Here is a 17,388-nt window from a genome sequence, read left to right as displayed (position 1 = left end):
GATATTTTTTGTTTTTCCTGATACAGGGTCTCACTCTCTCTCCCGGACTGGAGTGCATGGTGTGACCTCGGCTCACCGCAACCTCTGCCTCCCAGGCTCAAGTGATTCTCCTGCCTCAGCCACACAAGTAGCTGGGACTACAGGCACCCACAATTACCACCCAGTTACTTTTTGTATTTTTAGTAGAGATGGGGTTTCCCTATGTTGGCCAGGCTGATCTAGAACTCCTGACCTCAAGTGATCCACGTGCCTTGGCCTCCCAAAATGCTGCGATTACAGGCCTGAGCCACGGTGCCCAGCCATCACCATAGTAAAAGATTTTAATGCCATTTTTAGAAACTAAGATGTGGAATACAAAAAAATAGCAAGGATATATAAGATCTAAGTAACAGGCTGGGCACAGTGGCTCATGCCTATAATCCCAGCACTTTTGGAGGCCAAGGCAGGTGGATTACCTGAGGTCAGGAGTTCAAGATCAGCCTGACCAACAAGGTGAAACCCCGTCTCTACTAAAAATACAAATTATCTGGATATGGGAGCACACACCTGTAATCTCAGCTACTCGGGAGGCTGAGGCAGGAGAATCACTTAAATCTGGAAGGCAGAGGTTGCAGTGAGCCGAGATCGCGCCACTGCATTCCAGCCTAGGTGACAGAGTAAGATTCCATCTCAAAAAAAGAAAAAAAGAAGATCAGATCTAAATAACAATTTAAAAGCCTGAGCTATTGGCTGTAGACAAAAGAATGCACTCAAATGATGAGTCAATGTACTTTTCTTTGAGATGAAGTCTCGTTCTGTCACCCAGGATGGAGTGCAGTGGCTCAATCTCAGCTGGCTGCAACCTCCACCCTCCTGTGGTCAAGTAAGCACATACTGCTAATTTTTGTGTTTTTAGTAGAGATGGGTTTTTACCATGTTGGCCAGGCTGGTCTGGAATTTCTGGCCTCAAGTGATCTGCCTGCCTTGGCCTCCCAAAGTGCTGGGATTACAGGTGTGAGCCACCACACCTGGCCTAGCTTATCATTTTTTGTAAGTATCCCATAAGTGCTTAAAAGAATACATTCAGCTGGGCATGGTGGCTCATGCCTGTAATTCCAGTAGTTTAGGAGGTCAAGGCGAGGCCAAACTTCCACCTCCCGGGTTCAAGTCATCCTCCTGCCTCAGCCTCCCAAGTAGCTTGGATTACAGGTGTGTGCCACTATGCCAGCTAATTTTTGTATTTTTAGTAGAGATAGGGTTTCACCATGTTGGGCAGGCTGGTCTGGAACTCCTGACCTTAAGTGATCCACTTGCCCAGAGTGCTGGGATTATCAGGCGTGAGCCACCATGCCTGGCCGAGATTTTCTTTTTAACTTGCTCTGTTTCTTTTCTTTAAAAAAAAAAAAAAAAAAAAAAAAAAATCAGGATAACACTTTATTTCATAAAACAGAACTGTTCCTCTTTTTTTTTTTTTTTTTGAGACAGAGTCTCACATTGTCATCCGGGCTAGAGTGCAGTGGTATGATGTTGGCTCACTGCAACCTCCACCTCCCGGGTTCAAGCGATTCTCCTGCCTCAGCCTCCCAAGTCTGGGATTACAGGCACATGCCACCATGCCCGGCTAATTTTTGTATTTTTAGTAGAGATGTGGTTTTGCTATGTTGGTCACGCCAGTCTTCAACTCCCAGCGTCAGGAGATCCACCCACCTCAGCCACCCAAAATGCTGGGATTACAGGCATGAGCCCTCATGCCCAGCTGTGTTCCTCTCTTGTTTTTAAATTTCTGCAAATTTCTGCTCAGACTCTTTTACCTTTGGGGATTGCTCTTTTTTCTTTTTTAAATATTTTTTTTCTGGGAGACACAGACTGGACAAATGGGGGTGGGTGCTCCCTATTCTTTTTTTTTGAGATGGAGTCTTACTCTGTCACCTGGCTGGAGTGCGGTGGGGAGATCTCAGCTCACTGCAACCTCCATCTCCCGGGTTCAAGCAATTCTCCTGCCTCAGCCTCCGAGTAGCTGGCACTACAGATGCATGCCACCATGCCCAGCTAACTTTTGTATTTTTAGTAGAGACAGGGTTTCACCATGTTGGCTGGGATGGACTCGATCTTTTGACTTCATGATCCCCCCGCCTCTGCCTCCCAAAGTGCTGGGATTACGAAAGCTCCTCCCTGGTCCTGGAAGACCCTTTCACCCTTTCACATGCAAGACCTTATTTTTCTTTAAGTCTGACCTGAAGTCACCCCTTCCCCAGTTGAAACTGACCCTCCCTCCCCTGGGTGTTCATGCATCCTGATAGTTGGGGTAACTATGAGGGGGCCTACCCCTGGATCACCGCCACCTGTTAACGTGAACATCACCGCTGTAGGACAACCAAGGAGGAGCCCCAGCTCTGTGCTCCCCAAGATCGGACCCAGGCACTTAATAGATGTTTTGAATGAGCCCAGATGCCTGAAATAACAACCACTCCACATCCTGCCTTCGTTTCCCTCCTAGCTAAGTGCCCACCACTGGCTGCGATGGGGGGTCTGCATGAGCCAGGTTGAAGAGAAAGAAGGGGGTTACCCGCTCCCCGCAAGAGACAGGGACTTTCCCCAAGAGCACCCCGTCTTCCCCTAGAGACCCAGGCTCCGGAGTGCAGTGGAGTTGAGGGGTCTGGATGGGCAGAGAAGCTCCAGGGGAAGGGACAGAAACAAACCCACTCTTAGGGAAGAGCGGCATCCCCTGTGCAGAGAACAAGCCCCCGGCTCACCTGCGTCCAGGTGGTCCCAGCAGCAGGTGCCCTCCGCGAGCTTCCAGGGGACGCTGGGGTCCAAGGAGGCAGAGCTACGGAGCAGAGAGGGGTAGTGAGATGAGGGACCAGCCGCTGCTTGGGACCCACTAATTGTCAAGTCCGCCAGCCCAACTCAGCAGCACCCGACACCCCGCGGAGACGTCGGGAGGAGCCACTCCCAGGACCCCAGTGCAGCGCCGGTTCTGCAGCAAGTGGGTGCCGGCCACGTACACGCTCGGCACAGCCCTGGAGTCAGGGCGCCGCCCCACCCACACGTGTCCGACGTGCCAGTCGCCATGGGAACAGCCCTGAGTCCGGAAATGCCCACATCGCTGTCCCACACCTCAAAAACTCTGTGTAAGGGACCCCCGGCCCCCTCCCCCGACACACACACGGACTACAACTCCCGGAAGCATCCACCACGCCACACTTCCGGTTAGGCCGCCGTGAACTTTTGGCCCCGGCTGCAGCCACATGGGAGGTGGCCATGGGCTGGCAGGGTGTGGTGCGGTGGCTCTGGTTGACACAGAGCTGGGGGGTGAATGCGCCTTCTTACACCTCCCCCACGCCCAAAGGTGGCCCTCATGGGCCCCATGTGTCTGATGTGATCTGTCCCAAGCTCTGTACCATCGTGCTACTTGGGAGGCTGAGGCAGAATTCCTTGAACTACTAAGCCAAGATGTCGCCACTGAACTCCAACATGGGCCGTAGAGCGACCCTGTCTGAAAAGAAAAGAAAAAAAGAAAGAGAGAAAGAGAGAGAGAATCTCAGAAACAGACATATTTGCAGATCAGGAATATTGAGATGATTATGTAAATGGAGAAATGCTGTGAGAACTGAATTTTCTCTGGTGAGGATTGGGGTTAGTCAACCAATTTCCACCACAGAACATAACATACATCAATTATCTATAATTTTTCAAGTGGTATAAAATACCTTAAATATAACGAACAAGGTTGAACTCAAAAGCAAACCAACAACAACAACAACAATAACAACAACAACAAAAAAGGCCATGAATATAGAGGCCAGGTGTGGAGGCCTGTAATCCCAGCATTTTGGGAGGCCAAACTGTTTTTGAGACAGAGTCTCACTCTGTCACCAGACTGGAGTGCAGTGGTGGCAGGATCTCAGGTCACTGCCACCTCCGTCTCCCAGGTTCAAGTGATTCTCCTGCCACACCCACCCAAGTAGCTGTGACTACAGGTGCACTCCACCATGCCCAGCTAATTTTTGTATTTTTAGTAGAGATAGGGTTCCATCATTTTGGCCTGGATGGTCTCATGATCTACCTGCCTCAGTCTCCCAGAGTGCTGGGATTACAGGTGTGAGCTGGGACAGGGAAGAGAAGGATATGGAGACCATGAAGATGCTTTTGAACAATGGTCTGAGGTTGGGACAGTGGCAGGAGACACCACTGACCCCAAGACACCATTGACCCCAGGAGATCCAGACACTATTGACCCTGGATCTCCAGGACAAGAGACCAGTCTGGCAGTTACATGTGCTTTCCTTTAAACCGGCTGCCAGTTGGGCATGACTGATGACATCAGAGATTCCAACTGTCCTGATTGGACAGCACTCCGTGGGCGCTCAGAAACCCAGGTCCACAACAGCAGTTTCTCAGAGCTGTTCTCCACTCCCAACTTCTCCCCAGCCTTGAGAAGAGCTAACACACTTTTACTGGTACTAATAGTGTGGAAGAAGGCTTTGGACAGAAGAGGCACCAGTTTCCGTGGGAGGGAACAGAGTTTGGGAGACATTATGGCTGGGTGTCAACCGCAGCCCCAGCTTGAGGAGAGGAGCCCCCAGACTAGCACCTCAGGGTACTCCCTCCTGGAGGTGATAGATGATGAAGTGCTGGGACCATCAGGTGAGGGGACTGGAGGAAGAAGAGATGGGAGGGGATCGACTAAGAAGAAGGAAGGGGGCCGGGCGCAGTGGCTCACACCTGTAATACCAACATTATGGGAAGATGAGGTGGGTGGATGACCTGAGGTCAGGAGTCAGAGATAAGCCTGGCCAATATGGTGAAACCTTGTCTCTACTAAAATACAAACATTAGCTGGGTGTTAGTAGTGCGTGCCTGTAATCCCAGCTACTTGGGAGGCTGAGGTATGAGAATCGCTTGAGCCTGGGAGGCCGAGGTTGCAGTGAGCCAAGATCATGCCAATGCACTCCAGTTTGAGTGAAAGACTGAGATCCTGTTTCAAAAAAAAGAAGGGCCCACAAGTCAGGAGGGTGTGTGGGAAGAAAGGGACTCACGCCGGGTGCGGTGGCTCACACCTGTAATCCCAGCATGCTGGGAGGCTGAGGTAGGTGGATCACTTAAAAACAGGAGTTTGAGACAGCCTGGCCAACATATTGAAACCCCGTCTCTACAAAAAGTACCAAAATGATCTAGGTGTTATGGTGGGCACCTGTAAGCCCAGCTACTTAGGAAGCTGAGGCAGGAGAATCACTGGAACCCAGGAGATGGAGGTTGCAGTGAGCTGAGATGGCACCACTACACTCCAGCTTGGGTGACAAAGCAAGCTTTTGTCTTAAAAAAAAAAAAAATGAGGGACTCAGCCAGGGACCAGGGAAGGAAATGAGGAAGCGTTCTGGGGAGAGATGGAAGAATGGGGAGGAGAAGGAGAGGCACATGGGGTTCAGCAAGGGAAAAGCCAACAGTCTGCGGGACTGGGGACTATGGAGAGTGGTTTGGGGTTTTGGGTCGGGGTCTAAGGTGATCAATTGAAGAAGCATTACATGGTGGTCTGCTTTCTTTACTCATCTCCTTGGGTAGATTCCAGCCCGCCTAATTTCTTTTGTTGGCAAAAGAAGAGGGAATGGTCAGATGAATCTGAGGAGGAGCTGGAGGAGGGGACAGAGAAGGAGTGTGCTCCTGAGCCTGAGGAGACCTGGGTTGTGGACACCCTGTCTAGCCTCAAGATGAAGCTGAAGCGCCGGCGAGTATCACCCGTGCTCCCTGAGCACTACGAGGGCTTCAACATGCTGCTTGGTAGGAGGACACCCCAGAAAGCACCTCCAATCCTGTTCTTTTAAAAAAGAGTTAACTTCCCATAACCATGCTTTCCCAATGGGAAATGCACCCCAGTGGGTGAGCTCACCATGTGCTAGGACTCAGAGGATCCCAAGCGTCCCTCCTGAGGGACACTTGGGAGGCCAGAGACAATTAGACTAGACTTGATAAAGTTCAGTGATAGGGATAAGAAAGCTTGCTTTCAGGCCAGGCGTGGTGGCTCGTGCCTGAGATCCCCGCACATTGGGAGGCTGAGGCAAGAACATCACTTGAACTCAGGACTTTGAGGCTGCAGTGAGCTATGACTGCACCACTGCACTCCAGCCTGGGTGACAGAGCAGAACCCTGTCTCAGAAGAAAAACCAAGGCCAGGCATGGTAGCTCATGCCTGTAATTCCAGCACTTTGGGAGGCCAAGGTGGTAGATCACCTGAGGTCAGGAGTTGGAGACCAGCCTGACTAACATGGTGAAACCCTGTCTCTACTCAACATAAAAAATTAGACAGGTGTGGTGGCCCAGACCTGTAATCTCAGCTACTCAGGAGGTTGAGGCAGGAGAATCACTTGAAGCAGGGAGGCAGAGGTTGCAAGTGAGCCAAGATGGAGCCACTGCATTCCAGCCTGGGCGATAAAGTGAGACTCCGTCTCCTAAAAATAAAAATAAACAAAAATAAAATAAAAACAAAATAAAAAAACACAGAAAGCAGTTTCAGCTGTACCCTCTGAAACTTAATGTCTCTTGCTGACTTTATTTGCTTTTTAGAGACACAGTCTTGCCCTATCACCTAGGCTGGACTGCAATGGTGTGATCTTGGTACACTACAACCTCTGCCTCCTGGATGTAAGCGATTATCCTGCCTCAGCTTCCTGAGTAGCTGGGATTACAGACCAGGATCACACCATGCCGGCTAATTTTTTATGTTTTTAGTAGAGATGAGGTTTCACTGTGGTAGCCAGGATGGCCTTGAACTCCTGATTTCATGCTCACCTTGGCTTCCCAAAGTGCTGGGAATACAGGCATGAGCCACCATGCCCACCCCCTATGTTTTTCTTCAAACTGGCTGCCAGGTTGGAATAACCAGTGACATGAGAGATTCCAGTCTTCCTGATCGGACTGAACTTTGTTGGCGCTCGGGAGCTCAGGTGAACGACAGCATCTTCTCAGAGCTGTTCTCTGCTCCCAACTGCTCCCCAGCCTTGAAAATACAGAATGCACTCTTCTGGGTCCTAGTCGAGTCTGGAAGAAGGCTTTGGACAGAACAGGGAGTAGGTTCCATGGGACGGAACAGAGTTTGGGAGAGATCATGGCTGGATGTCAACTGCAGCCCCAGGTTGAGCTGAGGAGCCCCCAGCCTAGCACCTTGGGGTACTCCCTCCTGGAGGTGGTGGATGATGAAGTGCCAGGACCATCAGGTGAAGAGACTGGAGGAAGAAGAGATGGGAGAGGATTGACTATGAAGAAGGAAGGGGGTTGGGTGCAGTGGCTCACACCTGTAATCCCAGCACTTTGGGAGGCTTACGTAGGTGGATCACCTGAGGTCAGGAGTTTGAATCCAGCATGGCCAACATGGTGGAACCCTATCTCTACTAAAAATACAAACATGATCCTGGTAATACTGGTGCACACCTGTAATCCCATCTACTCAGGAGGCTGAGGCAGGAGAAGCGCTTGGGCCTCAAAGGTGGAGGTTGCAGTGAGCCGAGATCCTGCGACTGCACTCCAGTCTGGGTGAGGGAGTGAGACCCTGTGTGGGAAAAGAAAAAAAAAAAGAAGGAAGAACCCAGTCATCAGAAAGGAACACTTGAGGAGGGTGTGGGGGAAGAAAGAAGGGACTCAGACCAGGCGCAGTGGCTCACACCTGTAATCCCAGTGCTTTGGGAGGCCAAGGCGGGTGGATCACACAAGGCCGAGTTTGCCACCAGCCCGGCCAACATGGTAAATTCCTGTCTCTACAAAAAATACAAAAATGAGCTGGGAATTGTGGTGGGCACCTGTAATCCCAGATACCTGGGGAGCTGAGGCAGGAGAATCACTAGAACCTGGGAAATGGAGTTTGCAGCAAGCCGAGATGGCAACACCTCACTCCAGCCTGGGCGACAGAGAAGACTTTAGTCTCAGAAAAAAAAAAAGGAGTCAGAGATCCAGGGACTATGGAAGGAAATGAGGCATTCTGAGGACAGAAAGATGGAAGGATGGGGAGGAGAAGGAGAGGCACATGGGGTTCAGCAAGGGAGAAGGATGGAAAAATGGCTTACAGAAGCCAACAGTCTGTGGGGCTGGGGAGGATGGAGAATGGTTTAGGGTTTTGGGTCGGGGTCTAAGATGATCCATTGCAGAAGCATTACATGGTGGCCTGCTTTCTTTACTCATCTCCTTGGGTAGATTCCAGCCCGCCTAATTTCTTTTGTTGGCAAAAGAAGAGGGACTGGTCAGATGAATCTGAGGAGGAGCTGGAGGAGGGGACAGAGAAGGAGTGCGCTCCTGAGCCTAAGGAGACCTGGGTTGTGGACACCCTGTCTAGCCTCAAGATGAAGCTGAAGTGCCGGCGAGTATCACCTGTGCTCCCTGAGCACTACGAGGGCTTCAACACGCTGCTTGGTAGGAGGACACCCCAGAAAGCACCCCCAATCCTGTTCTTTTAAAAAAGAGTTAACTTCCCATAACCATGCTTTCCCAATGGGAAATGCACCCCAGTGGGTGAGCTCACCATGTGCGAGGACACAGAGGATCCCAAGCATCCCTCCTGAGGGACACTTGGGAGGCCAGAGACAATTAGACTAGACTTGATAAAGGTCAGTGATAGGGATAAGAAAGCTTGCTTTCAGGCCAGGCGTGGTGGCTCATGCCTGAGATCCCCGCACATTGGGAGGCTGAGGCAAGAACATCACTTGAACTCAGGACTTTGAGGCTGCAGTGAGCTATGACTGCACCACTGCACTCCAGCCTGGGTGACAGAGCAAAACCCTGTCTCAGAAGAAAAACCAAGGCCAGGTGCAGAAGCTCACACCTGTAATCCCAGCACTTTGGGAGGCCAAGGTGGGTAGATTATCTGAGGTCAGGAGTTCGAGACCAGCCTGACTACCATGGTGAAACCCCGTCTCTACTGAAAATACAAAATTAGATGGGCATGGTGGTGTATGCCTATGATCCCAGCTACTCAGGAGGCTGAGTGAAGAGAATGGCTTGAACCCAGGAGGCAGAGCTTGCAAGTGAGCCGAGATCATGCCACTGCATTCCATCCTGAGCGGCAGAGTGAGAGTCTGTCTCCAAAAAATAAATAACAATAAAAGAAAGAAAAACAAAATCAAAAAAACAGAAAAAGTGGTTTAGCTGTCCTGTCTGAAACTTAATGTCCCTTGCTGACTTTTCTCATTTATTTATTTATTCATTTGAGAAGGAGCCTGCCCTATTGCCCAGGCTGGAGTGCACTGCCACAATCTCGGCTCAATGTAACCTCTGCCTCCCAGGTGGAAGCGATTCTCCTGCCTCAGCCTCTCAAATGGCTGGGATTACAGGCCAGCACCACCACACCTGGCTAATTTTTTGTATTTTTAGTAGAGGTGAGGTTTCACCGTTGTTAGCCAGCATGGTCTCCAATTCCTGAACTCATGATCTGCCCGCTTCGGCTTCCCAAAGTTCTGGGATGACAGGTGTGAGCCACCGTGCCTCACTTCTATGTTTTCCTTCTAACTGTTGGCCAGGTTGGAATGACCAAAGACATCTGCAATTCAAACCTTCCTCATTGGAAGCATCGAACTCCGTGGGTGCTTGGGAGCTCAGGTGGACAACAGCATCTTCTCAGAGCTGTTCTCCATGCCCGACTTCTCCCCAGCCTTCAGACTAGAGAATGCACTCCTCTGGGTCCTAGTACAGTCTGGATGAAGGCTTTGGACAGAACAGGGACCAGGATTCATGGGAGGGAACAGAGTCTGGGAGAGATCATGGCCAGCTGTCAACCTCAGCCCCAGGTTGAGGAGAGGAGCCTCCCAGCCTAGCACCTCAGGGTACTCCTCCCGGAGGTGGTGGACAATGAAGTGCCGGGACAATCAGGCGAGGGGACTGGAGGAAGGAGAGATGGGAGAGGACTGACCAAGAAGAAGAGAGGGGGTCAGGCACGGTGGTTTATGCCTGGAATCCCAGCATTTTGGGAGGTCATGGCAGTTGGATCGAGCCTGCCAAAATGGTGAAACCCTGTCTCTACTAAAATAACAAAAATTACCCAGGCAGTAGTGGTGCATGCCTGTAATCCCAGCTACTTGGAAGGCTTAGGCAGGAGAATTCTTGAGCCTGGGAAGCAGAGGTTACGGTGAGCTCAGATAGAGTCACTGCACTCCAGTCTGGTTGAGAGAGTGAGACTCTGTCTCAAAAAAAAAAAAAAAAAAAAAAAGGAAGAAAGAGAGAAAGAAAGAAAGACCCAGAAGTCAGGAAGGAACATCTGAGGGAGTGTGTGGGGGAAGAAAGGAGGGACTAGGGCTGGGTGCAGTGGCTCACACCTGTACCCCCAGGACTTTGGGAGGCCAAGGCAGGAGGATCACTTGAGGCCAGGAGTATGAGACCAGCCTGGCCAACATGGTAAAACCCTGTCTCTACTCAAAGTACAAAAATGAGCCGAGTGTTATGGTGGGCACCTGTAATCCCAGCTACTTGGGAGGTTGAGGCAGGAGAATCACTGGAACCCAGGAGACAGATGTTACAGTGAGCTGAGATTGCACTACAACAATCAGCAATCCAGCCTGGGTGGCAAAGCAAGACAGTCTCAAAAAAAAAAGGTTGGGCTCAGAGAGCCAGGGACCAGAGAAGGAAATGAGGAAGTGTTCTGAGGACAGACAGATGGAAGAATGGGGAGGAGGAGGAGAGGCACATGGGGTTCAGCAAGGGAAAAGCCAACAGTCTGCGGGGCTGGGGAGGATGGAGAGTGCTTTGGGGTTTTGGGTCAGGGTCTGAGGTGATCAATTGCAGAAGCATTACACGGTGGCCTGCTTTCTTTACTCATCTCCTTGGGAAGGTCCCGGTTCGCCTTGGTTCCTCTGCCGTAAAAGGAAGAGGGAGTGGTCGGACAAATCTGAGGAGGAGCCCAAGGAGGAGCCAGAGGAGTGCACCCCTGAGCCTGAGGAGACCTGGGTGCTGGAGACGCTTCAGGGGCTCAAGATGAAACTCAGGCGACTGTCACCCGTGCTCCCTGAACACCATGAGGCTTTCAACAGGCTGCTTGGTAGGACACTCCAGAGAGCACCTCCAATCCTGTTCTTTTAAAAAAGAGGAAACTTCCCATAACCATACTTTTCCCATGGGAAATACATGCTTCCCCAGTGGGTAAGCGCTCCATGCGGGAGGACTCAGAGGTGATCACTCATGAGGGACTTAGGAGGCCATAGACAATTCAGCTAGACTTGATCAAGGTCTGCGATTGGGATAAGAAAGCTTGGTTTCAGGCCAGGTGCATGGCTCATGCCTGAGATCCCAGGAGGTTGAAAGGCTGAGGCAAGATGACCGCTTGAACTCAGGGCTTTGAGGCTGCAGTGAGCTATGACTGCAACACTGCACTCCAGCCTGGGTGACAGAGCAAAACCCTGTCAATGAAGGAAAACCAAGTCCAGGCACAGTAGTTCATGTCTGTCATGCCAGCATTTTGGGAGGCCGAGGCAGGTGGATCTATTGAGGTCAGGAGTTTGAGGTCAGGAGTTCAGCCTGACCAACATAGCGAAACCCCGTGTCTCCTAAAAATACAAAACTCAGCCTGGTGTGGTGGCACATACCTGTAATCCCAGCTATCCAGGAGGCTGAGACAGGAGAATCGCTTGAACCCCGGAGGTGGGGGTTGCAGTGAGCCAATATCACACCACTGAACTCCATCCTTAGCGACAGAGCGAGACGCCATATGAAATAAAGAAATAAAAAAATAAAGAAAAACAAAATCAAAAAACAAAGAAAGCATTTCCATTTGTGCCCTCAGAAACGTAATGTCTCTTGCTGACTATTCTGAACCTAACTATCTCCATGCCTAGAGGGGGATACCAAGGCCATGGTCACACCCTGATGTGACTGTCTCATGAGGAAATGAAGGGAATCACTTTATGACTCTGCAGTGGTCCCTGCGTGTCTGCGGGGAGGGCATCCTGGCTTCTTCTCAGCTCTCCATCCAGTAGATTCTCACACCCAGGGCCTCCTTCAGCCTCTTCTCAGGGCAGTCTCAGAGCAGGAGTCTCTCTCCCTTGCCCAGTGAAAGTCATTCTCTCCTCTTCCATCCACCTCACCCGCAGCCACCATCCTGAGACTTTCCCCAGGGAGGCGCAGTTCTCCTGGCTGCCCTGTTTCTCCCATGGAAACTCCGTTCCATTTCTCACGCTAACATCTGATCTCTAATCACAGAGGATCCTGTCGTGAAAAGATTCCTGGCCTGGGACAAAGATCTGAGGGCATCTGACAAGGTAAGGTCGTTCTCCACAAAACTGTGTTCCTGTTCCAACACAGCCTGGAGGAGGGCACAGCTTCCACACCCACAGTTCCCCTCCCCTCTCCTCCACCAGCTCCCACCTGACACTCCACAGTCTTATTTTATTCTGAGACAGAGTTTTGCTCTGTTGTCCAGGCTGGAGGGCAGTGTCCCAATCTTGGCTCCATGCAGCCTCCCCCTCCAGGGTTCAAGCGATTCTCCTGCCTCAGCCTCCCAAGTACCTGGGATTGCAGGCATGCACCACCATGCTTGGCTAATTTTTGTGTTTTTTGTAGAGGCAGGGTTTTGCCATGTTGGCCACGCTGGTCTTGAATGCCTGACCACAGGTGATCCACCTGCCTTGGCCTCCCAAAGTGCTGTTACTATAATCATGAGCCACTGTGCCCAGCCAGCTCCCACGGTCTTGAGTCTTGGCACTAACCCAGGTGTTTTTTGTGTGTTTTGTGTTTTTTTTTTTTTTTTTTGAGACAGAGTCTAGCTCTGCTCCCTAGGATAAAGTACAGTGGCCACTAATTCCCGGGTTCAAGCAATTCTCCTGCCTCAGCCTCCTGAGTAGCTAGAACTACAGGCACATGCCACCATGCTTGATTAATTTTTGTAATTTTTGGAGAAAGAGGGTCTCGCTATGTTGCCCAGGTTGTTCTCGAATTTGGGCTCATTTGATCCTCCTGTCTCCGCCTCTCACAGTACTGGGTTCACAGGCTTGAGCCTCCACTCCCAGCTATTCTTGGTATTTTTATGATTTGTCAGCATCTCCCTCGGGACTCTGCTGGTTTCTTGCAGAGTGAGTGAGTGGCCCCTGCCTCTCCTGGCGGTCCTTAGGGATCTGAGCCCTGGGCCACAGTCTGGCCACAGCCCTGAAGCTCCCGGCCCCTCTACTCTCTGCTCTTTGGGACAGTTCTCTGTCTAGCACACACAAGACCCTCCTGACACCAGCCAACCTAGACACACTCCCTGCAAAGGTCCCATTGGAGCTCAGCTTCCTGGGAACTTCGACATCCCTTCCTCCAGCTTTTCAGATTTGCATCTGACCTTCTAATACCTCTCCACCTCACTATTTCCCAATGAGCACAGTCACCCCAACACTGAGGTCCCTTCTCTGATGGGCAACCCCTCCCCTGCCCCCATTCACCCATCTGCACGATCTTCCTCTTCCAAGATGTGACCTCTCCTTCTCTGTGTTCCTTTCTCTCCATCAGTACCTGCTGGCCATGGTCATAGCGTATTTTGGCCGCGCGCGCCTCTCCTCCTGGCAGTACCAACGCATTCATTTCTTCCTGGCTCTGTGAGTGCTTTGCTTCCTCCTATCCGTCAATATCCAACACCCTGGGACAGCAGGGCAAGTCAGATTCCAACCTCTCATTTATTCTTTATTTATCCTCTTTACTCTGTGTATAAACAAGATAGGATTATTCAATGGCGTTCTTAGATGTTCCTTCTAAAAACAAGGCCTGGTGTGATAGCTCATGCCTGTAATTCCAGCACTTTGGGAGGCCAAGGCAGGCAGATCACCTGAAGTCAGGAGTTCGAGACCAGCCTGGCCAACATGGTGAAACCTCGCTTATACTAAAAATACAAAAATTCACCAAGTGTGGTAGCATGTGCCTGTAATCCCAGCTACTCAGGAGGCTAAGGCAGGAGAATCGCTTGAACCTGGGAGGCAAAGGTTGCAATGAGCCAAGATAATGCCATTGCACTCCAGCCTGGGTGACAGAGCAAGACTATGTCTCAAAAAAAAAAAAAAAAAATTAGCTGGACCTGGTGGTGTTAACCTGTAATCCCAGCTACATAGGAGGCCGAGGCAAGAGAACCACTTGAACCAAGGAGGCAGAGGTTGCAGTATGCTACGATTAATTAAGCCACTGAACTCCACCCTCAGCGAAAAAGCAAGATGTTTTCTCAAAACAAAACCAAACTCAAATGCCAGTTTAAAAATAAAAGAATAAAACCAAAGGAACCATCCACCCCTCCTAAGGTGAGAGGAAAAGGAGCAGACACGATGCTTCCCCCAGCAACAGGCACTTCTGGTTCTTCTGTCTCTCTCCTTCCCACATCAACTCCAAATGCAAAGGTTCATCATCCTCCTCTGGGTTCCCATGACAGAGGCCACAGTTCAGGCCCCCACACTTCACTCCAATCCACTCCCAAATGCTCCCTGCTGGGGCCTCCTGGAGCCTCTCCCCAAGCCAGGGGGCTTCCTAGTGCAGCCTGAACATCTCTCCAAAGCACAGGTCTGACCCCTCACTGCCCACTTGAACAGCTTCCTTAGCGGATGTCTTTTGAAATCGAGGCCAGGTCCACAGTGCCAATTCCACCCTCTCTACAATCTCTCTGCAGCCAAACCGGCTCACCATCCTGCTGTCTCCTGGCTTGGTTCCACCGCTCCTTCCAAATGCCCACCACTCGACTTTGCATCTGTGTTTTCTGTCTGGGGTCCTGCACACGTGTGGTTCTGAAGGGAAGCACCCATTCCTTGACGCCAGTTCACCCCACTGCCTCTCTGATGCCTTCCCTCATCTTCCCACCTCTGCATGCCCATAGCATGCCAGTGACATCCTATTATGATGTGACATTGGGATGAGGTTATTTGCCCTGATTTCTCCCAGTCCCATTAGACTAGATGCCTACAGAAGGCAGGATCTTGGAAAAATATCAATGTATTCTATTTCTTTTATTTTTTGTGTGACAAAGACTTGCTCTGTCCCCCAAGCTGGAGTGCAGTGGTGAGATCATAGCTCACTACAGCCTCCATCTCTTGGGCTCAAGTCATCCTCCCACCTCAGCCTCCTGATTAGCTTAGACTATAGGGCTGTGCCATCACACCTGGACAATTACTTACATGTTTATTCAATTTTATTTATATTTTTAATTTTTTTTTTTTGAGATGGAGCCTTGCTCTGTCAACCAGGCTGGAGTGCAATGGCACCAACTTGGCTTACTGCAACCTCTGCCTCCCGGGTTCAAGCGATTCTCCTGCCTCAGCTTTCTGAGTAGCTGGGACCACAAGCCCATGCCACCAGGTCCAGCTAATGTTTTCTATTTTTAGTACAGATGGTGTTTCGCTGTGTTAACCAGGATGGTCTCAATCACCTGAACTGGTGATCCACCTGCCTCAGCCTCCCAATTTGCTAGGATTACAGGCATGAGCCACCATGGCCATCCTATTTATTTATTTATTTTGAGACAGAGTCTCACTCTGTCTCCCAGGCTAGAATGCAGCGGACCTATCTCAGCTCACTACAACCTCAGCCTCCTGGGTTCATGTAATTCTTGTGCCTCAGCCTCTGGAGTAGCTAGAACTAAGCTGTGTGCCACCACACTAGGGGATTTTCATATTTTTAGTAGAGATGGGGTTTTGCCACGTTGAACAGGTTGGTCTCAAACTCCGGGCCTCAAGTCATCCACACACTTCAGCCTCCCAGAGTGCTGGGATTCCAGGCCTAAGCCTTCACTCTCAGCGACCAGTTGGCTTTTTGTCTCCATCCCGAAGGTGTGAGGGGTACCCTTGAGCAGGCATCTGTCCAGCAGGGCCCTCCTGAAAAAGGCATGGTTCTTTGCAGGGTGGGTGCCAGTCCTGAGCTGAGGAGGGTCCCCCACCTTCCTCTCTGGGAAGCTGACCTCAGCCGGAGGTCTCTCCTGGTGCTGCCCCTGAGCAGCAGCATGATTTCTGCCCCCAGCTACCTGGCCAATGACATGGAGGAGGACGACGAGGGCCCCAAACAAGCCATCTTCTACTTCCTGTATGGGAAGAACTGCTCCCAGCGACTCTTATTCCAGAAGCTTCGGTTCCAATTCTTCCGTTCTATGCGCTGCAGGGCTTGGGTTTCCCTGGAGGAGCTGGAGGAGGTGGGTGGGGTGTGGGGAGGTGGAGGAGGTGGGGAGGAATCAGGTGATTGGAGGCTGGATGAGGGGATGGACGGGTATCCTGGGGAGTCCCTGCTTCTCAAGGGGTGTTTGTTTTTGCAGATCCAGGCTTATGACCCAGAGCACTGGGTGTGGGCACGAAATCGTGCCCTCCTTTCCTAGAGCTCCAGGGACCGTGGAGGCCTGAGGTCATCGGCCTGAGGGAAGGTATGCCTGTGTCCTCAGGAGTTAAGGCAGAATATTGTGTCTATTTAGGAAATCCAAGGAACCCAATTGCTTGATCCAGCTTCAAGCCTGGGAAACTTGGCGAGATCCACTCTCCACAAAAATTCACAAATTAGCTGGGCGATGTAGGAGGCATCTCTATTCCCAACTACTCGGGAGGCTGAGGAGAGAGGATTACTGGAGTCTGGGACACTGGGGCTGTAGGGAGTCCTGATCCTGCCACTGTACTCCAGCCTGGTCAACACAGCGAGACCCTGTCTCAAAATTCATCAGAAATACTGAGGTCGGGGAGGTTCATTAGGATTGACACCCTTGGATTACCTATTTGGGTTGAGGATTCAGTGAAGATTTGGTTTACATCTTGTGCATCTAACCATGTTGAGGACTCAGCATGAGACATAAACATTAGGAAGTAGGATTATGGATTAGGCCCTGGGACACATGGTTTGTGATGTTGTCACATTAGAAACGTATCTAGCATGGTTACCAGTTTAGATCTTAAGTGACACGAAAGGCCCCACATGTGATGAAGTGTAAAGCCACATTGTCTGAGGGTGCTCTACTCCCTGGGCAGACCTACGCAAAGTCCTGGCTAGGAAGCAGATCACTGGGGATGGCCTTGGGTATATTAAGTGAGTTTTGGAGTCAGGGTCACCAAAGTGTGCCTATCACAATTGAACACAATGATTCAGAAGCAGGCTAGAGAATGAAGAGCAGGAGAGGAAACTGGATTGATCAATTGCTCTGAACTCTAGTTACAATAGATGTGGGATGTGAATTACCTTCCTAGAGAACTGCCTCCTTGAAGCCTGACATCCTCTCTCTCACTTCCAGAACACCGGGCCCAGGGGAGATGTGGATTTTAAGCACAAAGTTTATTCCAATGCTAATGGCAGACAGACACCAGGAAGGAGGAGAGGAGCCATTTGTGCAGATCATCTAGAAGAACCTGGACTGTCCTAGAAAGAGCTCAATAGAGTGATCACGCTGTCCTCCTAGGGGTGGAGGGGTGGGGAATTATTCCAACATTTATTTCAAATAGTTTGGAAATTGTTTTACTTTTGAAA

The 17,388-nt window shown here is 50.7% G+C and overlaps 1 protein-coding gene across 1 annotated transcript; it reads left to right on the top strand.

Annotated features, from left to right (window-relative positions):
- The first annotated feature begins 4,517 nt into the window (after positions 1-4,517).
- Positions 4,518-16,258, top strand: LOC135275312 (putative speedy protein E13). Its single transcript, XM_064376780.1, has 6 exons — positions 4,518-4,626; positions 5,530-5,757; positions 12,148-12,206; positions 13,432-13,517; positions 15,910-16,078; positions 16,199-16,258. Exons 1-6 carry the CDS (start codon positions 4,518-4,520, stop codon positions 16,256-16,258), a joined length of 711 nt encoding a protein of 236 aa, XP_064232850.1.
- Positions 16,259-17,388: the final 1,130 nt, after the last annotated feature.

The sequence above is a fragment of the Aotus nancymaae genome, unplaced genomic scaffold (genome assembly GCF_030222135.1).
Source record: "Aotus nancymaae isolate 86718 unplaced genomic scaffold, 86718_ANA_hifiasm-v0.15.2.pri h1tg000016l, whole genome shotgun sequence".
Classification (NCBI taxonomy): domain Eukaryota; kingdom Metazoa; phylum Chordata; class Mammalia; order Primates; family Aotidae; genus Aotus; species Aotus nancymaae.
This window is presented reverse-complemented; position numbering and strand designations above follow the sequence as displayed.